At 61.5% G+C, this 23577-nt stretch overlaps 1 protein-coding gene across 1 annotated transcript in view; it reads right to left on the bottom strand.

The window, feature by feature from the left end:
- SND1 (staphylococcal nuclease and tudor domain containing 1) overlaps positions 1 to 23577 on the bottom strand; it is a 139512-nt gene that overhangs the window by 102356 nt on the left and 13579 nt on the right. The window contains exons 7-10 of the mRNA XM_082043181.1: positions 21844 to 22002; positions 21379 to 21485; positions 21039 to 21129; positions 13885 to 13998 (exon numbers count right to left, since the gene is read on the bottom strand). Of these exons, the coding sequence (XP_081899307.1) occupies positions 13885 to 13998; positions 21039 to 21129; positions 21379 to 21485; positions 21844 to 22002 (471 nt within the window). The remainder of the gene's footprint in view (positions 1 to 13884; positions 13999 to 21038; positions 21130 to 21378; positions 21486 to 21843; positions 22003 to 23577) is intronic.

The following is a 23577-nucleotide window of genomic DNA, read 5'->3' as shown; positions in this document are numbered from 1 at the left end:
ATGCCACATTGGGGACAGCACACCCAGAAGTGGGTGCGATGCCACTTTGGGGACAGGACACCCAGCAGTGGGTGCGATGCCACTTTGGGGACAGCACACCCAGAAGTGGGTGCGATGCCACTTTGGGGACAGGACACCCTGGAGCGGGTGCGATGCCACTTTGGGGACAGGACACCCGGCAGTGGGTGTGATGCCACTTTGGGGACAGGACACCCGGCAGTGGGTGCGATGCCACATTGGGGACAGCACACCCAGAAGTGGGTGCGATGCCACTTTGGGGACAGGACACCCAGCAGTGGGTGCGATGCCACTTTGGGGACAGCACACCCAGAAGTGGGTGCGATGCCACTTTGGGGACAGGACACCCTGGAGCGGGTGCGATGCCACTTTGGGGACAGGACACCCGGCAGTGGGTGTGATGCCACTTTGGGGACAGCACACCCAGAAGTGGGTGCGATGCCACTTTGGGGACAGGACACCCAGAAGTGGGTGCGATGCCACTTTGGGGACAGGACACCCACACTGGGACAGGCCACCAATGCCATAGGGCACACCGGGACCGTAGGGCACCAAGCAAGGGGTCGTGCAGGTTTTAGGTCTTAAGCAGCATTTTTGGCTGATCTGCTCATGAGGAGCGTGAAAACGGGGTCACCAGTGTCAGAACAGGGACAATTTGGACCCACAGCCTTGTTCCAGCCTGGTCCTAGATGTCCCCGAGGGGCCGGTGACAGGCTCTGCTCCCAGCCAACGCACCAGCAGCTGCTGGCAGCTCCCGACCTGTGCAGCCGCAGCCATTTCAGGCACAATCTCCCCGTTTTCAGCGCCGTTAACCTGAATTTCTGCTGATAACCGCAATCCCCGAGGGACACAAGCGGGGCTGTCACTCACAGACCTCGCAGCCCCGGCCGCGGGGTCGCGCGCCCTCGCGGAGCACGGGGGGACACACACGTGTGTCCTCTTTACAGAGCATCCCTGCTCTGGGGGATTTAATTGAATTTATGCTGATGCTCCAGCCCACGACGCGCAGCCCGCGGAGCCAGGGCCAGGGGGGGTCGAGGTGCAGGGAGCAGCTCGGAGCCGCCCGTGGGAGATGCAGCCGCAGCCGAGCGCGGTGCCGAACCCCCGCGTGCCGGAGGGGAAGGAGAACAGCAGCCGGAGAAAAGTAGGGCAGCACAAAGCTTTTAAAGACGGAGCTGCCGTCCCCTCCGCGGGGCCCGGGAGAGGGGAGAACTGGAGCCGTCGCCGGCAAGTTGTCCCCAGGATCCAACCTCAACCTCCCCTGGCGCAACTTGAGGCCGTTTCCTCTGCTCCTGGTGCTTGTTCCTGGGGAGCAGAGCCCGACCCCCCTGGCTCCAAGCTCCTTTCAGGCAGTTCAGAGATCAGAAGGTCTCCCCTCAGCTCCTGTTCTCCAGCTGAACCCCCCAGGTCCCTCAGCCGCTCCATCACACTTGTGCTCCAGCCCCTCACCAGCTCCGTTCCCTTCTCTCCACTCGCTCCAGCACCTCAAGGCCTTTCTTGGCGTGAGGGGCCCAGAACTGCCCCAGGATTGGCGGTTTGGCCTCCCCAGGTCCCAGCACAGGGACGGTCACTGCCCTGGGCCTGCTGGCCACACCAGTGCTGGTCCCAGCCAGGATGCTGGTGGCCTCTTGGCCACCTGGGCACACGCTGGCTCACGTTCAGCCGCTGGCACCAACACCCCCAGGGCCTTTTCCAGCCGCTCTTCCCTGGCTGCAGCATCCACAGGGTTGTTGTGACCCAAGCGCATCCTGTCGGTCTTTCCTGCAGCAGCCACTGGTCCCTCACACGTCATCCTCCAGGACCACCAGGCGTGCAGTGTCCCTCGCAGTCCCCACAGACAAGAAGTGCCACCACAGTCCACAAACACGTCCCAGAGCATCCCCTCCCCGCAGCCCACCCACGGGTGACGGAGCTGGGTGGGCTGCGGGTGCCAGCGGGGGACACACATCACCCCGCGCCGCGCGTCTGCAAATGTCTAGCGACTAAATCGAGATCTCCAGGTGCTAATGGCAGGGGGAATATTCATGATGACTGCGAGCTGGGAGAGCGACGCACGGCGCTGGGAGAGGGAGGTGTCAACACAGCGGAGCGACGGGGGGGCTGGGGACGGGCTCCCTGCTCCAGCAATCACCGCATCACAGAATCACAGATGGTTTGTGTTGAAGGGACCGTCCCAGCCCCCCCAGCCCCCCTGCCATGGGCAGGGACATCTGCACCAGCTCAGGGTGCTCAGAGCCCGTCCAGCCTGGCCTGGGATGTCTCAGGGATGGTTCAGCCACCACCTCTCTGGGAACCTGGGCCAGGCTCTCACCACCCTCAGGGCAACAATTCCTTCCTCATGTCCGGCCTGAATCTCCCTCCTTTAGTTTAAACCATCACCCCTTGTCCTGTCACAACAGGCCCTGCTCAAAAGTCTTTCTCCCCCTCTGCAGAGAGCGGTGTCAGTGTCACACTCCTGGCTGTGCCTTGTGATGCTGTGACCAGCTCCCAGCCCAGCTGAGCGCAGGAGGAGGAGCGAGGACATGAGCCTGGGTTTGCACGGGACATTCCCTGTCCTGCCTCCAGCCCAGCGCCTCAGCAGCTCCGGTGGTGATGGAGCTGCTGGTACCCACGGACCTGCTGGAGAGGGGCCAGAGCAGCCCCAGGAGTGACCCGAGGCTGGAACAGCTCTGCTGGGGACAGGTGAGAGAGCTGGGCTGGTCAGCTGGAGAACAGGAGCTCCAGGAGACCTTAGTGCGGCCTTTCCGCACTGAAAAGGGGCCAAGAAGAAAGCTGGGGACAGACTTTTGAGCAGGGCCTGTTGTGACAGGACAAGGGGTGATGGTTTAAACTAAAGGAGGGAGATTCAAACTAGATATAAGGAAGGAATTGTTGCCCTGAGGGTGGTGAGAGCCTGGCCCAGGTTCCCAGAGAGGGGGTGGATGAACCATCCCTGAGCCATCCCAGGCCAGGCTGGACGGGCTCTGAGCACCCTGAGCTGGTGCAGATGTCCCTGCTCATGGCAGGGGGGCTGGGGGGGCTGGGAAGGTCCCTTCAACACAAACCATCTGTGACTCCATCATCCCTTCCCCGCCCCACGGAGCTGGGGGGGTTTCCCCATGAACCAGCTGCAGCGAGCCACCAAGGTGACGCCAGTGCCCTCCAGTGTCCCCTCGGTCACCCCAAGGGACAATCTCTCGGTCACAGGGCAGGAATGGAGGTGACACCGGGGTGCTGCCCGCGCGGAGGCTCCGGCAGCCGGCTGGGATGGCTCCATCAGCCTCCCACATGGAGCAGGGGGCTCCAAACACTGCCCGGAAAATGAAGTCAAGCCCTCGCAGAGGCAGGTTCATCACATACCTAAAATCACGGGCTTAAGTTCCCGAGGCACAAGGGTGCTGTTGCTAAGCAGGACGCTAATTGCACAGTTCAGCAATGTGGCAGAATCGCACAGCTCCTCTCTAATTTAGTGCAATTTAACCATCAATAGAGGACTCGCAGTAGCTTCCTGATGAGATCAAAAGGTCGAAGCTTCATTCTCCCATCAGCGTTTTCACATTCGCCCGCCGGAGCGAGACGCATTTGCCACAACCTTCACACGGCAGCGGAGCCGACCGCGCCGAGACGCCGGGTGGGCAACGCCAGCTCTGCCCATTGCTGCTTTAATGCTTCTGGACTGCGGGCGCTGATGATGATAAAGCCTCTCGGAGCAAAGCAGCATCCAGAGAGCACGACGTGACGCCCGGCTGGAGCATCGTCCTCCTAAATGCGAACTGGCAGGTGCCTGCATCCTCCTCAAAGCATCGAACCACCAGGCGCTTCTGCTGGGTCAGAAGAATTACAACACTTACATGGAAGTTCTTGGGGAAGCATTTTAGCACAGCTCAGTCTTTGGGGCTTATTACTTACGCGGCATCAATAAGACCGAGCACTTAAGTGCCGCCGCTGTTCGCAGAGCATATGGTCTGGAGATGCATCTTCCTCCCGGCTGCATCTTCCTCGCGGCGACACGGGCCCCGGAGCCGCGCGCTGTGAATCAGTTATTGCCCACGGTCACGGAGCTGTTGGCTCGTAGAGAAGCTGCTCTGTAATTGCTGGCAAGCTCCTGCTCATGTCCCAAAACTGGCATGAGCCACAGCTCCGGGGCTGCCCGGTGCCCGCAGCCCATCACCGCGCCGCTGCCTGCTTTACTGCTTTGGGCTTTTTTGTCCTTTTTTGCTGCCAAGCGTTTGCTCTCTAAGCCGTGAGCAATTCTCCGGGATGCCAGAGGCTGTAATCCACCCAGGCACCCAGCTGGGCCAGCTCACCGCTTAATCCAGCCCGGATCAGGGCTTGCACCTGGCCCCGACAGCTCCCCGGGCTCCAGGCTCCGGCTGTGCCGCCAGGCTCCGGCTGTGCCGCCGCCTGTTCCTGTTTGCTTTGGGCGGGTGGGGAGGAAAACCCACCTGTGGTAAAACAAGTGCTGTTTTCCCAGAGCTCTGGATCAGCCCAAAGCCCCTCAACAGCCCCCAGCCCAAAACGCAGCACCGTGCACTGCCGGGAGCGGCATCTCGGCGATCCGCAGCGCCGGATCCAACGCCAAACTACCGCTTTCCCACCGCCAAGAGACGCAGGGGGAAGGGAGAGAGGCACGGTGGAGGGATGTGCAAGCGAATCATTTTTCCACTCGAAAAAGCACGCTGCCCCGAGGGCAGAAAACAGGTTGCGAGAACATGCTGACTTCATATGTCTTCTCCCCGGCAGCTATCGCAGCCCCTATTAAATATTGATCAGGGAACTCCAGTGGCCCCGCGTTCTGCTCCCCTCTCCTCGGATGCACCGCTCCTCTGCCAATATTTAGAATACATTAAGGCCACACGCCCCGGCGCTTTATGCCGCGCGGCTCCGCCATCCACGCCAGCAATCGCTTCTGTTACACAATACACGGATCGAGCGACGATGATCCTCGTAGCGGTAATTTAGTGGAGATGAGACACTGATGAGTTCACGGGTTTGTTTCTCATTAATCTTTGATGCTCGTTGAGTGCAGTGCGCTTTTCGCGGTACGAACCATGCTCAACAGATGGGGATAGAAGAGTCTCTCTCCGCGTGGATCTGTCTTGCCATGCGGGGGCCATCGCGGCTGCGGGGACTCGAATTCAACTCCGGCGCAGGGTCTGGGCTGCTGCAGACAGGGACCATCCTCGTGGTGCCAATGGGGGATGATGATGATGATGATGTCCTGGGAGAGCCTGGCTGAGCTGTGGGATCCGCCAGGCTCCTACAGGGCTGGTTGCCTCGAGCCACCTGTTCCTAGAAGGGTGAAGGCACCAAAACCAGCCCAAAGCAATGGGGGAAGCCAGTAGACAGGTGTGAAACGAGTAATCCTCCTCGGGAAGGGATGGAAACCCCTGGAGAACCATGGAATTGTAGAGTCATTTTGGTTGGAAAAGATCCTCAAGGTCATGGAGTCCAACCATAATCCACCCCAGCACTGCCACATGTCCTGAGAACCTCCTGTCCGTCTGTCCAGCCCTCCAGGGATGGTGACTCCAGCACTGCCCTGGGCAGCCTGTTCCAATGCCCCACAGCCCTTTGGGGAAGAAACTGTTGCCCAGATCCAACCTCAACCTCCTTCCCCAGCTCCGTTCCCTTCTCTCCACTCGCTCCAGCACCTCAAGGCCTTTCTTGGCGTGAGGGGCCCAGAACTGCCCCAGGATTGGCGGTTTGGCCTCCCCAGGTCCCAGCACAGGGACGGTCACTGCCCTGGGCCTGCTGGCCACACCAGTGCTGACACCAGCCAGGATGCTGGTGGCCTCTTGGCCACCTGGGCACACGCTGGCTCATGTTCAGCTGCTGGCACCAACACCCCCAGGTCCTTTTCCAGCCGCTCTTCCCCAGCTGCAGCGTCCATGGGGTTGTTGTGACCGAAGGGCAGGACCCGGCACTTGGCCTTGGTGACCCTCAGACAATTGGCCTCAGCCCATCGATCCAGCCGGGACAGAAGCACAGAGGAGCAAGGCACAAAATAACCCTGCGGGAAAACCACCGGAGCAGCCCAGGGGGACCCTGAGCCATGTTGGAGGGTTTTGGCAGCACAGGGGGGTTGCAGAGCCCCCGGCCCACCGCTGTGCATAGCAGAGGCCGCATCAGCACCATAACCACCGCGATCTGTGCCATCACCCAAACAGCTCCAGGGCACTTTGCAAAGCAAACCGAGCACTTGGCTCCACGGCCAACGTGTCACCTCCCAACAGCCCCCCCCGAGCTCCCAGCCGCCCCGGCAACAGGGAGCCGAGGGTGCCAGAACAGCCTCTGCAGCGACGGGAGGAACCGATGGGCGCTCACAGCTCCCGTTCAAACTTTTGCCAAGCGGAGCGCAGCCGCCTTCTCTCTCCAAAAGGCGGCTGGCACCAGGCAGACACCTGCACACCATCTGCCGAGCAGCTCTCACTGAGCTGGCACCGGCTGCCAGCGGCTCCCACCGAGCGGGGCCGAGCAGGACGAGGCACCACAGGCACCCGGGCTCTGCCAGCGAGACCCACGCGCCATGGGGACCCCACGGTGTCACAGCGCTGGAGGAGACAAACCTCATTTCCAGGGCTAGAGCAGCTGCGGTGGCGAAGAGCAGGTGTGAGGGGTTCTGCCGCAACAGCTCGTTTCCCCAGACTCAAGCAGGGTTATAAATGCAGCTCAAACTGCACCAAAAGCAGCAGCTCGGGGGGTGTGGGCTCCCTTGGCCCCAGGTCCATCCCTGCCCTTCCCAAGCCCCTGGCAGCTCCTGCTCCGGCGGTGCCGGACGGGGGACAGCAAACCGGGCAGGTTGTTTTTACAAAGCGCTTCCAGTTCAGTCTCCTGGCAATCAGCAAGGGGTGGGAACGGAGCTGAAAGTACCATCGTTTGATGGGGTTTGGGGAATATACGGCTCTTTCTACAACCTGCCGGAGTGTGGCAGAGCCTGTGGGCAGGAGGACGCGGAGCAGGAGCTGCGGCGCTGCCGTGGCCACGGTCCATCACCTGGATAATGCTCTGCATTCATCACCATCGCTGCCTTCATCCCCACCGCTGCGTTCATCCCCATCACTGCCTTCATCCCCACAGCTGCCTTCATCCCCACAGCTGCCTTCATCCCCACCGCTGCCTTCATCCCCCATTGCTGCCTTCATCCCCCATTGCTGCCTTCATCCCCCATTGCTGCCTTCATCCCCCATTGCTGCCTTCATCCCCATTGCTGCCTTCATCCCCATTGCTGCCTTCATCACCCATCGCTGCCTTCATCACCATCACTGCCTTCACCACGCATCGCTGCCTTCACCACCCATCGCTGCCTTCATTCCCATCGCTGCCTTCATCCCCCATTGCTGCCTTCATCACCCATCGCTGCCTTCATCCCCATTGCTGCCTTCATCACCCATCGCTGCCTTCACCACCATCGCTGCCTTCACCACCCATCGCTGCCTTCATCCCCACAGCTGCCTTCATCACCCATTGCTGCCTTCATCCCCATCGCTGCCTTCATCCCCATCGCTGCCTTCATCCCCATCGCTGCCTTCATCCCCATCGCTGCCTTCACCACCATCGCTGCCTTCACCACCCATCGCTGCCTTCATCCCACCACCGCTGCCTTCATCCCCCATTGCTGCCTTCACCACCCATCGCTGCCTTCACCACCCATCGCTGCCTTCATCCCCACCGCTGCCTTCATCCCCACCGCTGCCTTCATCACCCATCGCTGTCTTCACCACCCATCGCTGCCTTCACCACCCATCGCTGCCTTCACCACCCATCGCTGCCTTCACCACCGCTGCCTTCATCACCACCGCTGCCTTCATCACCACCGCTGCCTTCATCACCATCGCTGCCTTCATCATCATCGCTGCCTTCATCATCATCGCTGCCTTCATCACCACAGCTGCCTTCATCCCCATCGCTGCCTTCATCCCCACCGCTGCCTTCATCCCCACAGCTGCCTTCATCCCCACCGCTGCCTTCATCACCCATCGCTGCCTTCATCACCCATCGCTGCCTTCATCACCCATCGCTGCCTTCATCCCCACAGCTGCCTTCATCCCCACAGCTGCCTTCATCCCCACAGCTGCCTTCATCACCCATTGCTGCCTTCATCCCCACCGCTGCCTTCACCACCATCACTGCGTGATGGTGAGGGGGTGACGAAGGTCACCGGGGTACAACTCTTCAAGTCACATTGGACACAAGATTGAAGGCAGAGGAAAACCCTTGTCAGGACTCAAACCCCGGCACCTCTGGGAGCCAGCGGTTTGCAGCGAACACCGTGAGAGGGACACCAACCTTCTGGCATCATTGAACTCTGTGACAGGACACGCCGTGCCTGGCTGGACGGACAGACGGACGGACAGACCACGTGTGTTTTGCCCACCAGGAGAGCAGAGGGAAGCGGCATCACTAGCACCCTGCATCCCTGCTGAGCAGAGATGCTGAGGCCACCCATGGGACAACCCTGCTGTGCCTTGTCCTCCCCAGGCCGGTCCCCAGGCCGGTCCCCAGGCTGGTCCCCAGGCCGGTCCCCGCGCGTCCCCCCAGCGGGAGCAGGGACGGTGCCGGTGGCAGCTCCTCTCTCCGGAGGCGCGGGGGCCGCTCATCCTCCTCTGCTCACAGCTCGACACCAGCCGGCAGCTCCTCCCTTCCAAAACACGTCGGGAAGCCAAGGAACCCGCGCACAAACCAGCCGAGAGGGGGAGAAAATACAAATCCGAGCCCAAATCCATCTGGTTTTGAGGTTTTTTTTCCTTTTCCGAAGTCATTTCCAGCCCCCCTGCATCTCCAGCTTTGCTCCGCTCGCTCTGCCGCTGCGGTGCCCTCGGCTGCCGCCGCGCCAACCGCGCTGCCGGCACACGCCGGCGTTGCCATCGCCCCAGCAGCCACAGCGAGCACAGCACCGGGGTCCTGCTCCGCCAGACACCCAGCACCCCGCACCCCGCCGGAGCGGGCTGGAGGCACCCAAAGGTGCTCAAGAGCCCCCCCAGCACCCCATGATGGAGCGGGTGGAGAGATGAGAGCCAGTGGCCAAAATAAACCATAAAACCCAGATATCCTTGGCTTTGTGTCCTCAAAAGACACAGCTAGAAGGTGCCCCAGTGTCATCCAGATGATCCTTGAAGAAATCCCCCCCCATGTCATCCTTATCTCCGCCGCGCAGGCAGGAGAAAGGAGGGACCACCGAGTCCCAGCACAGCCGGGAAATGAGCCGGGAAATGAGCCGGGACGTCTCTGCTCCAAAACCCCTTCCCACCTCCGCCCTCCCACCCCAAAACCCATGAGCCCCCCAGCAGCGATCACATCCCCCCAGCCCCGCTCCACCCCCCTGCCCCGCTTCCAGACTTCCCAAAATGCCAGCGCAGCGCCAGCAGGACGGTGGCGTTTCCCTCTGAATCAGGGGCCGTGTGTTTGACTCCCCCACTCCGAGAGTATGACCAATTAAGATATCAATTTAGATAAATTGGAGGATTGGAGCAGATTTGTACTGCCGTCGCATCAATTAGGCAAATATAGCTTGCAAGAGCACAGAGCCACTAACGAGATTCTGTAATTTAGCTGTCCGAGGGAGTGAATTTCTGATTAAAAAAGTGAAGCTGAAACTTAAAATCAAATAATTGTTTTGGTGGGAAACGATCTTTAAGATCATGGAGTCCAACCATAACCCAGCCTGTCCCTGCCCCATGTCCTGAGAACCTCATGTCCGTCTGCCATGGGCAGCCTGTTCCAATGCCCCACAGCCCTTTGGGGAAGAAATTGTTCCCACATCCAACCTCAACCTCCCCTGGCGCAACTTGAGGCCGTTTCCTCTGCTCCTGGCGCTTGTTCCTGGGGAGCAGAGCCCGACCCCCCTGGCTCCAAGCTCCTTTCAGGCAGTTCAGAGATCAGAAGGTCTCCCCTCAGCTCCTGTTCTCCAGCTGAACCCCCCAGGTCCCTCAGCCGCTCCATCACATTGTGCTCCAGCCCCTCACCAGCTCCGTTCCCTTCTCTCCACTCGCTCCAGCACCTCAAGGCCTTTCTTGGCATCAGGGGCCCAGAACTGCCCCAGGATTGGCGGTTTGGCCTCCCCAGGTCCCAGCACAGGGACGGTCACTGCCCTGGGCCTGCTGGCCACACCAGTGCTGGCACCAGCCAGGGTGCTCAGAGGCACCTCACTCACCCCAAAGATTGAAGCACCCAAATGTCTGGAGCCCCAGATGTGGAGCACAGCTGTGAAATTAGGTCCTGCTGCAAAACGAGCTTGTACTTCAAAGCTGCGGGTTTAAATGTGGCAGAAACCAGCCCTGGCTCCCACCTGGGCAGAGATGGACCAGGCAGTTTCACAGAACCGCTGATGGTTTGTGTTGAAGGGACCGTTCCAGCCCCCCAGTCCCCCTGCCATGAGCAGGGACATCTGCACCAGCTCAGGGTGCTCAGAGCCCGTCCAGCCTGGCCTGGGATGTCTCAGGGATGGTTCAGCCACCACCTCTCTGGGAACCTGGGCCAGGCTCTCACCACCCTCAGTCCCAACAACTATATTGAACCGAAATCTCCCCTCCTTTAGTTTAAACCATCACCCCTTGTCCTGTCGCAACCAGCCCTGCTCAAAAGTCTGTCCCCATCAGCTCCAACATCCCCCACGGCGCCGGCACGGCACGGCAGACCCGGCACGCGGGCAGCGGCGGGAGACGCGTCCTCATCCGAACACGTTACGTTCCTCGACAGAGACGAGCGATGGAGAGATGAAACGCTCCGCATTCATTTCGCAACGGGTGATGAAGGCGGGAGATGAAAAGCCGCAGAGCTTTACGACGCTGAATTTTCCGTTTGTCGTTTCCCATCGGCTCTGTCAGGTGCCTTGGGACCAATTTGCGCTCGGCGGGGTGGAGATGGATCTCCCCGGCGGAGCCGCAATATCTACGTGATACCTACTACGGCGCGGCCGGGTCCAGTCCCAAAATCATCCCCCTACAAAGAGCAAAGCACCGAGGGATGGTGGAGCAGGGCATCCAGCTGGCAAGGTGCTGGTTGCTTTGGTTGGGGCTTTTTTAGTCAATTGGTCAATGATTTGGAAGGGGAGGGGGGCCAACATGTCGTTAATTGCATTTCCAGGTAATGAAGCAACCGCATAAGCAGAGCAAGGGATAAAAATACAGAAGGGTCTAAAGTGGGTAAAACCCAGAAAGAAAAATGGGGTTGAAGTGGGGCACGCACAAGCTGCGGTGGCCAAACTCGCTCCCGTGCGGTGCGGGAAGACGAAGGAGAGGAGGAAGGCGATGGAAGGAGAGGAGGAAGGCGATGGAAGGAGAGGAGGAAGGCGATGGAAGGAGAGGAGGAAGGCGATGGAAGGAGAGGAGGAAGGCGATGGAAGGAGAGGAGGAAGGCGATGGAAGGAGAGGAGGAAGGCGATGGAAGGAGAGGAGGAAGGCGATGGAAGGAGAGGAGGAAGGCGATGGAAGGAGAGGAGGAAGGCGATGGAAGGAGAGGAGGAAGGCGATGGAGGGAGAAGAGGAAGGCGATGGAAGGAGAGGAGGAAGGCGATGGAAGGAGAGGAGGAAGGCGATGGAAGGAGAGGAGGAAGGCGATGGAAGGAGAGGAGGAAGGCGATGGAAGGAGAGGAGGAAGGCGATGGAAGGAGAGGAGGAAGATGGAAGAAAAGATAGAAGAAGAGGAAGAGGGAAGGAGAGGAGGAAGAGGGAAGGAGAGGAGGAAGAGGGAAGGAGAGGAGGAAGAGGGAAGGAGAGGAGGAAGAGGGAAGGAGAGGAGGAAGAGGGAAGGAGAGGAGGAAGAGGGAAGGAGAGGAGGAAGAGGGAAGGAGGAAGCCAAAAGCAGAGGAGGCAGATGGAAGGAGAGGAGGAAGATGGAAGCAGAGCAGGCAGATGGAAGCAGCTCTTGCTCCGCCGCGGTGCTGGATGTCCCGGGTGGCGCTGGCCAGGCCGCACTCATGGGGTCGGGTAACTCCACGTCACCGGAGGGTCTGGCAGCGGCGCCCAGCGCCTGCAAACCCTGGATGTGACCCAAACCTGCAGACGATTCCAAACACCGAGCGCACTCCGCACACAAGAAGCCGGACGCCAACCAGCGCCTCGCTGCGATCTGGCGATGTCGGGGTGCGGGGACACCTGCAGCCGGACCCCAGACTCAATGGGGACCAGCCCACATTCGGGGCATCCCCCGGCAGCACCGTGCGCAGCGGCGGTGCCGGCGGCGAGCCCGGCAGCTCCCGGCAGGCAAGGGAAAGGCGGCCGCCCGCGCGCCGGGGCTGTGGCTGCCAAGGATTTTGCCGGGGAGGCGGCGGCGCGGCGGGGGGCAGCCGCCTTTCCGCAGTCTCCTTGGAGACCGCCAAGAAACTGCGCTCCTCCCGGCAGCGCCGCACGGCGCCGGTGGGGCAGGCCGCGGCAGGACCCCCCCGCCGGCACCGGTGCCGCTTCGCAGCCGCTCTTCGCCCTCCCCGGAGCGCAGAGAAACAGCAGGAAGAACAGGCTCATCTGGGGAGTTATTCATAATTCAGTGTGTGCAAAACAAGGCGCATCCCGGGAGGGAGGAATTGCCAAAGCGCCGTTCCCGCAGCGCCCCGGGCTCTGCCCTGCGTGCGCCAACAGCCCCGGAGCCGCGGCAGAGCCAGCGCTCGGCGTGCCGTGCCGGGAAAAACAGCCCCGCAAAAGGCACGTTTTACATAATCCCGGGGGAAGGTCGGCTGCGTTTGGGAAGCCCTCCTCCCGCCCGCCATCTCGAGCGGGCTGGATGAGGGTTTGCTCAGAACCACGCGGCGGGGCCTCGGCAGCTCTCGAGCGCATCGACCATCAGGGGGGAGGACAAAATGGGAAGAAAGCAAAAAGCAGGCAGCAGAGAAATCCCCGCCCCGGGGAGCTCTGGGATGGGTTTGGATGGGCTGGTGCCGGGTGAGGCCGCGCGGTGCCGGGCTCCCGAGTCCCTGCCGCCGCCGGCTCCGCGCCAAAAGAAGGGCACGGGGAGCAAAGCGGCGTCCCGGCTGCCGGCACGGCCGCGGGGCTTTGCGGGGGTGGAGGGGATGCGGCGTGTGACCGTCAGCCACATGGCAGAGCTTATTTGGGGCACTTATTTGGGGCTCGAGGTGCGGAGCATCGGCGGCTTGTGAGATGCTGTGACGAGGTCAACGGAGCCCAAGCTGTGCGGGAACAATGCGGCGTTTGCCGACGGCTTCAGCATCTGCAAATTCCCCATCAGATCCTGAGGCTGCGGGTCGTACGAGTCAGACCCAGCATCCCTGCGAGGGAGAGGATGGGGGGTCCCGCTCCTCCCAGACTCGGGAAGGAGGGAACCGCTCCCCACCCCAGCCAGCCCCGCACGGAGGGGAGAGATGCTCAGCCCAGCACCTCATACATAGGAAAATAAAGGCCAGAGGGTTTTGCACATTTTGCTCCGTCTCCAACAGCCCCGCAGCCGCCTGGTCCTGCCCCCGGCGATGGGCAGAGCATAGGGACAGCAAAGCACCAAAGGCAAAGCACCCGAGGGTGCGGAGCAGCCGGACCCTGTTGCCCATCCACGACTCGCCCCACAGCCCCACGTCCTGCAAACGGGGGTCTCCCAGCCCCCCGGCACTGAGAACCGCAACGGTGCCCATGATACAAAAGGGAAACTGAGGCACGGCCGAGGAGGCATCGGTCTCGCTGCAGCCATCAGAGTGCACGCTCAAACCCTCCCAAGGGCTCCTGCGCCCTGTGAGACGGGGCTCCCCAGCGTGGAAAGGGGGGTGTTGAGCAGGGGGGGTCATGGCAGATTGAAATGGAGCCTCACAGGGAGGGGGTGCCATCCAGGGATGGTCACGGATGCCAGCAATGGCTGCCATGTAGAGACGCTGCACCGCGGGGGCGCGGAGCGCAACCCCCCATCTCACCGCGCGGTCACCTCCCCGCCGCGTGTCCCCACGGTCACCTGCACGCTGTCCCCTTCCAGCCGCGGGGGTCGGATGCTGGAGAGGTGAATGGTTTTGTGGTCCCCCGAGTTCAGCTTCACCACGATGGCGTCGGCGTTCAGCACCTGCATCACCTGCGGAGGGAGAGAGGCCGAGGTGAGCGCCGGGACTGCGGCAGCGCGAGTGCCGGGGGTCACACAGAATGTCACCCGGAAAGCTCATCCAGTGCAATCCCCCCGGAGCAGGAACACCCAGCTGAGGTTACACAGGAAGGTGTCCAGGTGGGTTGGAATGTCTGCAGAGGAGACTCCACAACCCCCTGGGCAGCCTGTTCCTCACTGGAGCCAACACAACCCGCTGGAACATCCGTGGTTCTGCTCTCCGAGCCCAAGGAGATCACAAGAGGAGAGACCTCGAGGTGCTGGAGCGAGTGGAGAGAAGGGAACGGAGCTGGTGAGGGGCTGGAGCACAATGTGATGGAGCGGCTGAGGGACCTGGGGGGTTCAGCTGCAGAACAGGAGCTGAGGGGAGACCTTCTGATCTCTGAACTGCCTGAAAGGAGCTTGGAGCCAGGGGGGTCGGGCTCTGCTCCCCAGGAACAAGCACCAGGAGCAGAGGAAACGGCCTCAAGTTGCGCCAGGGGAGGTTGAGGTTGGATGTGGGAACAATTTCTTCCCCAAAGGGCTGTGGGGCATTGGAACAGGCTGCCCAGGGCAGGGCTGGAGTCACCAGCCCTGGAGGGGTTTAGAAGGCATTTACATGAGGTTCTCAGGGACATGGGTTAATGCCAGAGTTGGGTTATGGTTGGACTTGATGCTCCTGAGGGTCTTTTCCAACTGAAACGATTTGATGATTCTAAGATCCCCACCTGGCAATGCCATGGCACGCCAGCACATCACCGACCACCGTTCTGCACCAGGGCTCAGCCCCCCAGGGTTTCACCCCATAAACAAAACCGGGGAGGGGACGGGACCGTGGGCATCCATAGGGGACGATGGACAAGGGCACGTGAAGGAGGCAGCGGGCACAGCCCACAGCACAAACTCTTCCATTGCACAACAGCCCGTCCCAGCTGGTGGTTCTCCACACACTCAACGAGTAAATTAATCATCCAAACCGGTGGCAAAGGCGGGGGGGGGCACGGCTGAGTGAGGCACGTGGCTTTCACCCCCCCACTTTCATTAAACACCACTGTCCAGCCCGGACCAAGCAGCAAAGCACCTGGGCATCCCTGCTCCCAGCACAAACCAGTGCCCCCAGTCACACCAGCAGCCTGCGGGGGCAGAGCTGGGGGGGCAGAGGGAGGGGGGCACAGATCTGCCCCCCTTGCAGTGCTTTTTGCCTCAGCAAGCGCATCAGTCCCTCAAAACGTGTTTAGCCAAAGGGATAACGGAGGAATCAAAATTCAAGCAGACACTGAGGGTCACCCGGGCTGCTCTCGGCATGGCAAACCCCCCGGGGACATCCCTGTCCCCAGCCCCGGCCTGTCCCCAGACCCAGATCCGGGATTTTTCATGGGCAGAGCTGAGCCCAGAGCAGCGTCCGTGCCAAATGGAATCAGCGAATCTCCTGCTTCAGGGCTGGAGGGGTGAGGACGGGACCCGGCAGCGCGGGGGCATCCGGCCCTCCCCTCTCAGCAAAACAAGAGGTTACGAAGCAGATCCCGCAGCTGAGGGAGCTGCGGGGCAGCTCCGGGGGGAATCTGCAAACATCCATCACACCAGCTCCACAAGCCCACGGTGGAGCTGCCACCGCAGCCCCGGTTCTGCGCCAGAGCCGGGATGGACACCGGGACTCACCAGCTCCCCCAGCCCTGAACAGCCCCTTCCCAGCAGCAATTAACCCGCAGGGACCATGGCCCAGCTGCGATGGGTGCCAGCAGGGACACGGGGACCTGTGGCTGCACGTCCCCGGCAGGAGCGGGGGGTGACCCCAGGACCCCAGCCCGGTTTGGCAGCAGCGTCCCGCACAGAATCACAGAATCACGGAGTGTCAGGGGTTGAAGGGCCCTGGAAAGCTCATCCAGGTCAACCCCCCCATGGAGCAGGAACACCCAGCTGAGGTTCCACAGGAAGGTGTCCAGGGGTTGGAATGTCTGCACAGAAGGAGACTCCACAACCTCCCTGGGCAGCCTGGGCCAGGCTCTGCCACCCTCACCCCAACAAGTTGCTTCTCAAATTCAAGTGGAACCTCCTGTGTTCCAGTTTGCACCCATTGCCCCTGGTCCTGTCCCTGGTTGTCACCAGAAGAGCCTGGCTCCATCCTCCTGACACTCCCCCTTTCCATATTGATCCCCAGGAATGAGTCCCCCCTCAGTCTCCTCTTGTCCAGCTCCAGAGCCCCAGCTCCCTCAGCCTTTCCTCACACGGGAGATGCTCCACTCCCTCCAGCATCTTGGTGGCTGCGCTGGACTCTCTCCAGCAGTTCCCTGTCCTGCTGGAACTGAGGGGCCACAGCTGGACACAAGATTCCAGGTGTGGTCTCCCCAGGGCAGAGCAGAGGGGCAGGAGAACCTCTCTGACCTACTGACCACCCCCTTCTAACCCACCCCAGGTCCCATTGGCTTCCTGGCCACAAGGGCCCAGTGCTGGCTCATGGTCACCCTGCTGTCCCCAGGACCCCCAGGTCCCTTTCCCCTACGCTGCTCTCTAATAGCTCATTCCCCAACTTACACTGAAACCTGGGGTTGTTCTACCCATATGCAACACTCTACACTTGCCCTTGTTCTATTTCATTACATTTTTCAGCCCCCGTCCCCAGGGACCCCGCGGGCAGGAGGGGGACGCGGTGACGGGGTGACAGTGGCAGCAGAGCCGCCTCCCCAGCGCAGCCCGCGCGGCCGGGCCATTTTTCTTGCTGACAATTCCTCGGCTCGCTGGGGCTGCCTCTTCCTTTATCCAATATTTATTGTGGCCTCACCTGCCTCAGAAAGGCACTTAGATAAAGGGATTGAGAGGATTTTTGTTTCCTTTTCCAATCTCCGCAGCTCTCCCTGCAGAGCCCACGTGCTCCGGCACCGCGGCCACCGAAACCTGCCCACTTCCCACCCCAGGGCTTTGCTCACCCCGTGTCCCTGTCCCCGCCACCAGTTTTGCCCCCATCGCTCCCCTGGGTGTTGGCAGGGGACCCTGGGGACAATTCCCCAGGTGCCACCGTGCCCTGCAGCTCCGCAGGGCTCCCTGCTCCCGCCTGTGCCGCGCTAACGAGGGCAGCTCGTTAGCTGTCCTGGGAGGGGGCGCAAAGCCAAGAGCGACCTCCTGCACCCTGAGCTGGTGGGACAGGGCCGGTGGCACTTGGGGAACCCAGAGAGCTGGAGCTCAGCTCTGAGAGAGGGGCTGGTGCTGCCCCCCCTCAAGCAGGAGAACTGTTTTAGGAGGGGTTTTGGCAAAGCCCGGCGCTCAGCTCAGCCAGAGAACAGCTCCAGAGCTGCTGCTGGCAGATCCCACCGAGATCTGAGATGGTTTGGCTCCACACGTTTTGCAAAGGGGAGAGAAAAAGAATATATATATATAAGAAAATCAAAAAGCCAGCGGCACAGCTCATCCCCAGCCGCCTCCTCCTGCCGAGCGGCGCTCAGCCCCCAGCGAGCCTGGATGCGGCCGGGGGGCTGCCCAGGGACCCAGCGCACCCAGCGCTGCTCTGCCCCCCGACATCCCCCCGAGCCCGGGGGCCTATCCTGCCCCCCAACATCCCCCCGAGCCCGGGGCCCGATCCTGCCCCCCGACATCCCCCCGAGCCCGGGGGCCGATCCTGCCCCCCGACATCCCCCCGAGCCCGGGGGGTGATCCTGCCCCCCGACATCCCCCCGAGCCCGGGGGCCGATCCTGCCCCCCGACATCCCCCCGAGCCCGGGGGCCGATCCTGCCCCCCGACATCCCCCCGAGCCCGGGGGGTGATCCTGCCCCCCGACATCCCCCCGAGCCCGGGGGGTGATCCTGCCCCCCGACATCCCCCCGAGCCCGGGGCCCGATCCTTCCCTGTGGTCCCGAGCCCACGTACACAACCACATTACAAACAGCTTTTGGCAGGGGCCGCTCTCAGCGCCGCGCGCGCAGCTCCGAGCGGCGCCGGCCCAAATTCCCGGTGCTCCAAGACGAGCTGACGCAGGGAATTCAGGAAAGCGCCTCCAGCCTCTTTGCGCTTCCATTCTGCTCCTTTCTTCTCGCCGCTCACAGGCATCAAACCCACAATCGAGGCCAAGCCTTAATTTCTCCCCCAGCCCCTCCGAGCAGCGGCAGCTGACCACGCGCCGACCGGATCCTAAATTAGCCGGAGCCGATTTGCCACGGTCGCTCGCCGGTGCAAAGACAGGTTGGGATCTTCCTCCTCCTCCCCCCAAGCAGCTCCTACGTCAGCTCTGCCACCGCAAACCGGCACCTCGGCGTCGTGCCGAGCGCGAAGGCAGCCGCAGCGCCGGAGCCGTTGGGTGCTGGGACCCCACGCAGGGTGCTGGGGGACACGCGGGGCTCCCGGGGTCCCTGGGGGTCACCAGGCGTGTCCCCGGCTCCGGGTTCAGCGCCGGCACTCGGAGGCGCGTGGGCATTTGTCCTGATTTTCCCTGTCACTTCCAATTCCCGGAACGGGGAAAAAGAACCGAAGTTGACGCGGCCAAAGCAGCGGCACCCGGGGGGTTTCGGCTGCCGGCTCCATAAGTGCTGATTCGCACGGCTCGGCGGAAAGAGCAGCTTTTAACCGAAAGTGGAGGAATTCTGTGAGCGGGACACCCAGCGCAGAGCCGGGGCAGCCGAACCGCGCCGGAGCTGCCGCTGAGCCCCAAACCCATAGAACCGTAAAACCATTTTGATTGGAAAAGACCTTTAAGATCGAGTCCAACCACTAACAGTGCTGACACACAGCTGCTATTATAGAAGGGTGATGCCTGATCTCAAATAGCAGCTTTTGTCTGTGTTTTAATAACATCCCCCGCAAATTTACGTTCAACGCTCACATGCCCACTAGTATGAAATTTTAGAGCCTCTGTTTCGCAGGGTATTTAAATTGCTTTTAGCAATTTGAAGAGAATATTTAGAAGCCAATTTAAAGAGAGTATTTAGAAGCGAGTATACTCATTAATAAGAACTGCAACACAGGTGAAACTGCTACAGTGATCGATATTCAAGCTGGAATTAAAAGAGACTAATGGGGACTTCGTGCTAACGGCACAATACAGGGATTAAGTTAGGGGGGTATATTTTGTGATGCTCCTTGGTTATGATGAATAAAGTGTAGTGAAAAAGCGTCTCTGAAGGAGGAAAAGCCCAGCAAATGCTTCACCACTCAGGGATGTTTTTGGGGACACCAGTGGGACATTCTTGGGGACAGCCGCTATCGGCCAAGCCTGAGCTGACAAGGGGCTGGTTGCACAGAAGGGGGGGAGCGACGTCTCAGAATTAAAGCACCAGCAGCACCCCCCCAGCCTCACCCCACAGGACAGGAGCTGCCGCCCAGACCCCAGGGACACAGCACCTGGTTGTCCCCAAGCCCTGAGGCTGCTGCTGCAGCTGGTGGCCCAAGGCAAGGAGCGAAGGAGCAGGGACGGAGCAGGGACGGAGCAGGGAAGGAGCAGGGACGGAGCAGGGACGGAGCAGGGACGGAGCAGGGGAAAGGGAAGGATGGAAGGAGCAGGGAAGGAGCAGAGAAGGAGCAGGGAAGGAGCAGGGAAGGAGCAGGGAAGGAGCAGGGAAGGAGCAGGGAAGGAGCAGGGATGGAGCCGGGATGGAGCCGGGATGGAGCCGGGATGGAGCCGGGATGGAGCCGGGATGGAGCAGGGGAAAGGGAAGGATGGAAGGAGCAGCCCCTTCCTCCAAAGCAGGGCTGAGGCAGCAGGACGGATACACCAGGGCAGGATCTGACGCGGGGGCGAGGGGAAGCGTAGGGGTTAATCTGACTTTCCAAGAAATCCGGCTGCTGCACATTTCCCAGGAAGCCAGCGGAACCGGAGCCCTCGGCTGCGGCGCCAGGCGAGCCGGCAGCACCATCTAGTGGGGTGTCCCCCCTGAGCTGTGCCCGGTGCCCCCAGCCCCTGCACCCCACTGCACGTCACCACAGGCAGCCCTGCCCGGTGAGACGCTGCTCCACAGGAACGGGCCCCTGGGACACATCCCACATAGAATCACAGAATCACGTTGGTCGGAAAAGTCCCTCAAGATCACGGAGTCCAACCATAACCCACCCTGTCCCTGCCCCACGTCCTGAGAACCTCATGTCCGTCTGTCCAGCCCTCCAGGGATGGTGACTCCAGCACTGCCCTGGGCAGCCTGTTCCAATGCCCCACAGCCCTTTGGGGAAGAAATTGTTCCCACATCCAACCTCAACCTCCCCTGGCGCAACTTGAGGCCGTTTCCTCTGCTCCTGGCGCTTGTTCCTGGGGAGCAGAGCCCGACCCCCCTGGCTCCAAGCTCCTTTCAGGCAGTTCAGAGATCAGAAGGTCTCCCTTCAGCTCCTGTTCTCCAGCTGAACCCCCAGGTCCCTCAGCCGCTCCATCACATTGTGCTCCAGCCCCTCACCAGCTCCGTTCCCTTCTCTGCACTCGCTCCAGCACCTCAAGGCCTTTCTTGGCGTGAGGGGCCCAGAACTGCCCCAGGATTGGCGGTTTGGCCTCCCCGGGTCCCAGCACAGGGACGGTCACTGCCCTGGGCCTGCTGGCCACACCAGTGCTGGTCCCAGCCAGGATGCTGGTGGCCTCTTGGCCACCTGGGCACACGCTGGCTCATGTTCAGCCGCTGGCACCAACACCCCCGGGGCCTTTTCCAACAGGCACTTCCCAGCTGTTCTTCCCCAGCCTGCAGCGTTCATGTGCTGTTATGTGGGGCTGCTGTATCCTCCCTTGTGCCTCAGCCCCGCTCCCTGACCCGCGCCAGCACAGGGGAGGCACGGAACCGTGTGACAGGGACACAGACACTGCTGGGGCTCCTCCGGCCCCTCTCCAGCAGGTCCATGTGTGTCCTGTGCTGAGGACCCAGAGCTGGCCCAGCACTGCAGGGGGTCTCAGCAGAGCGGGGCAGAGGGGCAGGATCCCCCAAACCTGCTGCCCACGCTGCTGGTGACACAGCCCAGGACGGGATGTCAAAACCCTCCAGGGTTTCTCCAAATGCGTGTACGGACCAGCACGGGCAGCCGGTGCCCAGCCCTCTGTCCCCTCCCCTGTCTGTGCCATCCCCCGCTCGCCACTCACCTTCGCTACAAACTGCTTGTCCTTCTGATCCAGGTTTGCCGTGGGGGCCACGTAGTCCCTCCAGATCCTCAGCTTGCGCTCTTTGGCGAACCTGGCGAGGGGAGACACACAGGCGTGACGCCCGGGCCGGTGTCCCCGCGGGGACGGATGTGACACGCGATAAATCATCCAGCAAAGCGCTGGCAGAGGCGGTGGGGCTGGCACAGCCTTTCAAGGACAGATCGCATCCTCCTCCCATGCAGAGAGCACCGGGGGCACCCAAACGGGGATGATGGGGGGCTGGAGTCAGCCCAGCAGCCCGTGCCCACCGCAGCCCCGCGGCTCCCGGTGCCCGACCCACCTTTCGGCCGCGCGCAGCTTGTCGGCGCCGCGGGTGTAGACGGCGATGGACCAGTCCACGCAGCGGGCGAAGCCCTCCTTCAGCAGGAGCTCCGTGATGTTCCCGTTCTGCCGGGAAGGGACACGCTCAGGACGCGGTGTTGACACCGAGCCCTGCACCCCCTGCTGCAAGGCGGGACCTCCCCTGCCCTGCCCAGCCCCTCGGATGTCACAGCTCCCCAAAACCCCTGCAAGGCCTGGCTACAGTGTCCCCAGGGCTACCAGACACCACCCCAGCGATACCCATGGGCTGCCCAGGTGGACCATGGGCTCCCACATCCACCAGTAAAGAGCCCACGACTCCCAGTTGCCCTCAGACCCCACCAGAGGCACCTGGACCTTCCAGCCACCTTCAGCATCTCCACCAAGGGATGACCAAGAGCGTGACAGCCTGCTGGGACCCCCTCCCAGCCCATGCCCCACTTGCCGGGTGCAGGATGGTGCCCAGGATGTTCTGGTTGTGGCAGCTCTCCAGGACGATCTGCACGTCCCTCTGCAGCAGCCGCGACTCCGTGAAGAACTTGGCTTCGGCTGCAAATGGCTCGGGGACTTCGGTGGCATCCGCCTCCCGCTTGAACGTGGGGCACTGCGGCAGAGGAGGGGACACTCAGGGCACACCGAGGCTTTCCTGTCGTATTGCACTGACACAGCCCGTTACCGGCCCTGGTAAACGCAGCCGGGAGCAAACTGGGAATGGAGAGCAGCTCCCAGTGTAATCCTGCACTGGGTGCATCCAACTGGGACCAGATGGAATATGAGCATCAGCATCAGTGTGGCCAGTGGGACCAAGGAAGTGACCGTCCCTGTGCTGGGACCTGGGGAGGCCAAACCACCAATTCTGGGGCAGCTCTGGGCCCCTCCCGCCAAGAAAGGCCTTGAGGTGCTGGAGCGAGTGGAGAGAAGGGAACGGAGCTGGTGAGGGGCTGGAGCACAATGTGATGGAGCGGCTGAGGGACCTGGGGGACCAGCTGGAGAACAGGAGGCAGCGGGCAGGTCTGGGTGCCAGGGGACAAAGGAAGAGTGACAGACGGCATCTGTCTGGGCTTCTGAAAAGCTTTTGGCACAGTCGCCCACAAAATCCTTCGCTGTAAATTGGAGAGGTATGGATGTGATGGGTGAACCATTCGGTGGATGAGGAATTGGCTGGATGGTCTCACTCAGAGGGTCGTGGTCAATGGCACAATGTCTGGATGGACACCAGTGACAAGTTGGGTCCATACTGGTCCATACTGGGACCAGTACTTTTTAACGTCTTCATCAATGACACAGACAGTGGGACTGAGTGCACCCTCAGCAAGTTTGCAGGTGACACCAAGCTGAGAGGTACAGGTGACACTCCCAAGGGAAGGGATCCATCCAAATCCAGAGGGACCTGGACACGATGGAGAGGTGCAACCATGCGAACCTCAGGGGACCCGTCTTGCACCCCAAGTCCTCTCCTGGGGGCTGCTCCCCATCCCTGCATCCCCAGCCTGGACTGATACCAGGGGTTGCCCCAGCCCACGTACAGGACCTTGCACTTGGCCTTGCTGAGCATCCTGAGGTTCGCATGGTTGCACCTCTCCATCGTGTCCAGGTCCCTGCAGTGCTGGGCCAGCTCTGGGTCCTCAGCACAGGACACACAGGGACCTGCTGGAGAGGGGCCAGAGCAGCCCCAGGAGTGACCCGAGGCTGGAACAGCTCTGCTGGGGACAGGTGAGAGAGCTGGGCTGGTCAGCTGGGGAACAGGAGCTCCAGGAGACCTTAGTGCAGCCTCCAGCACCTGAAGGGACTGATAAGAAAACTGGAGAAGGACTTTTACATGGGTAGGTAGTGACAGGACAAGGGGTGATGGTTTTAAACTACAGGAGGGAGATTCAGGCCGGACACGAGGAAGAAATTGTTGCCCTGAGGGTGGTGAGAGCCTGGCCCAGGTTCCCAGAGAGGTGGTGGCTGAACCATCCCTGAGACATCCCAGGCCAGGCTGGACGGGCTCTGAGCACCCTGAGCTGGTGCAGATGTTCCTGCTCATGGCAGGGGGGCTGGGGGGGCTGGGAACGTCCCTTAACCCAAGCTCTGCACACTTGCCCCAGTGCCGAATGGCACCGAGGAGGACACACAGCGAATGATGGTGGAAATTCAAGGGGGAACCTGCTGCAAAGACAGCTGCTGAGCCAGCAGC

The sequence above is a fragment of the Streptopelia decaocto genome, assembly GCF_964273445.1.
Source record: "Streptopelia decaocto genome assembly, chromosome: 1".
In the NCBI taxonomy this organism is placed as follows: domain Eukaryota; kingdom Metazoa; phylum Chordata; class Aves; order Columbiformes; family Columbidae; genus Streptopelia; species Streptopelia decaocto.
The sequence above is the reverse complement of the archived record's forward strand: the minus strand, read 5'-3'. Positions and strand labels throughout refer to the sequence as shown.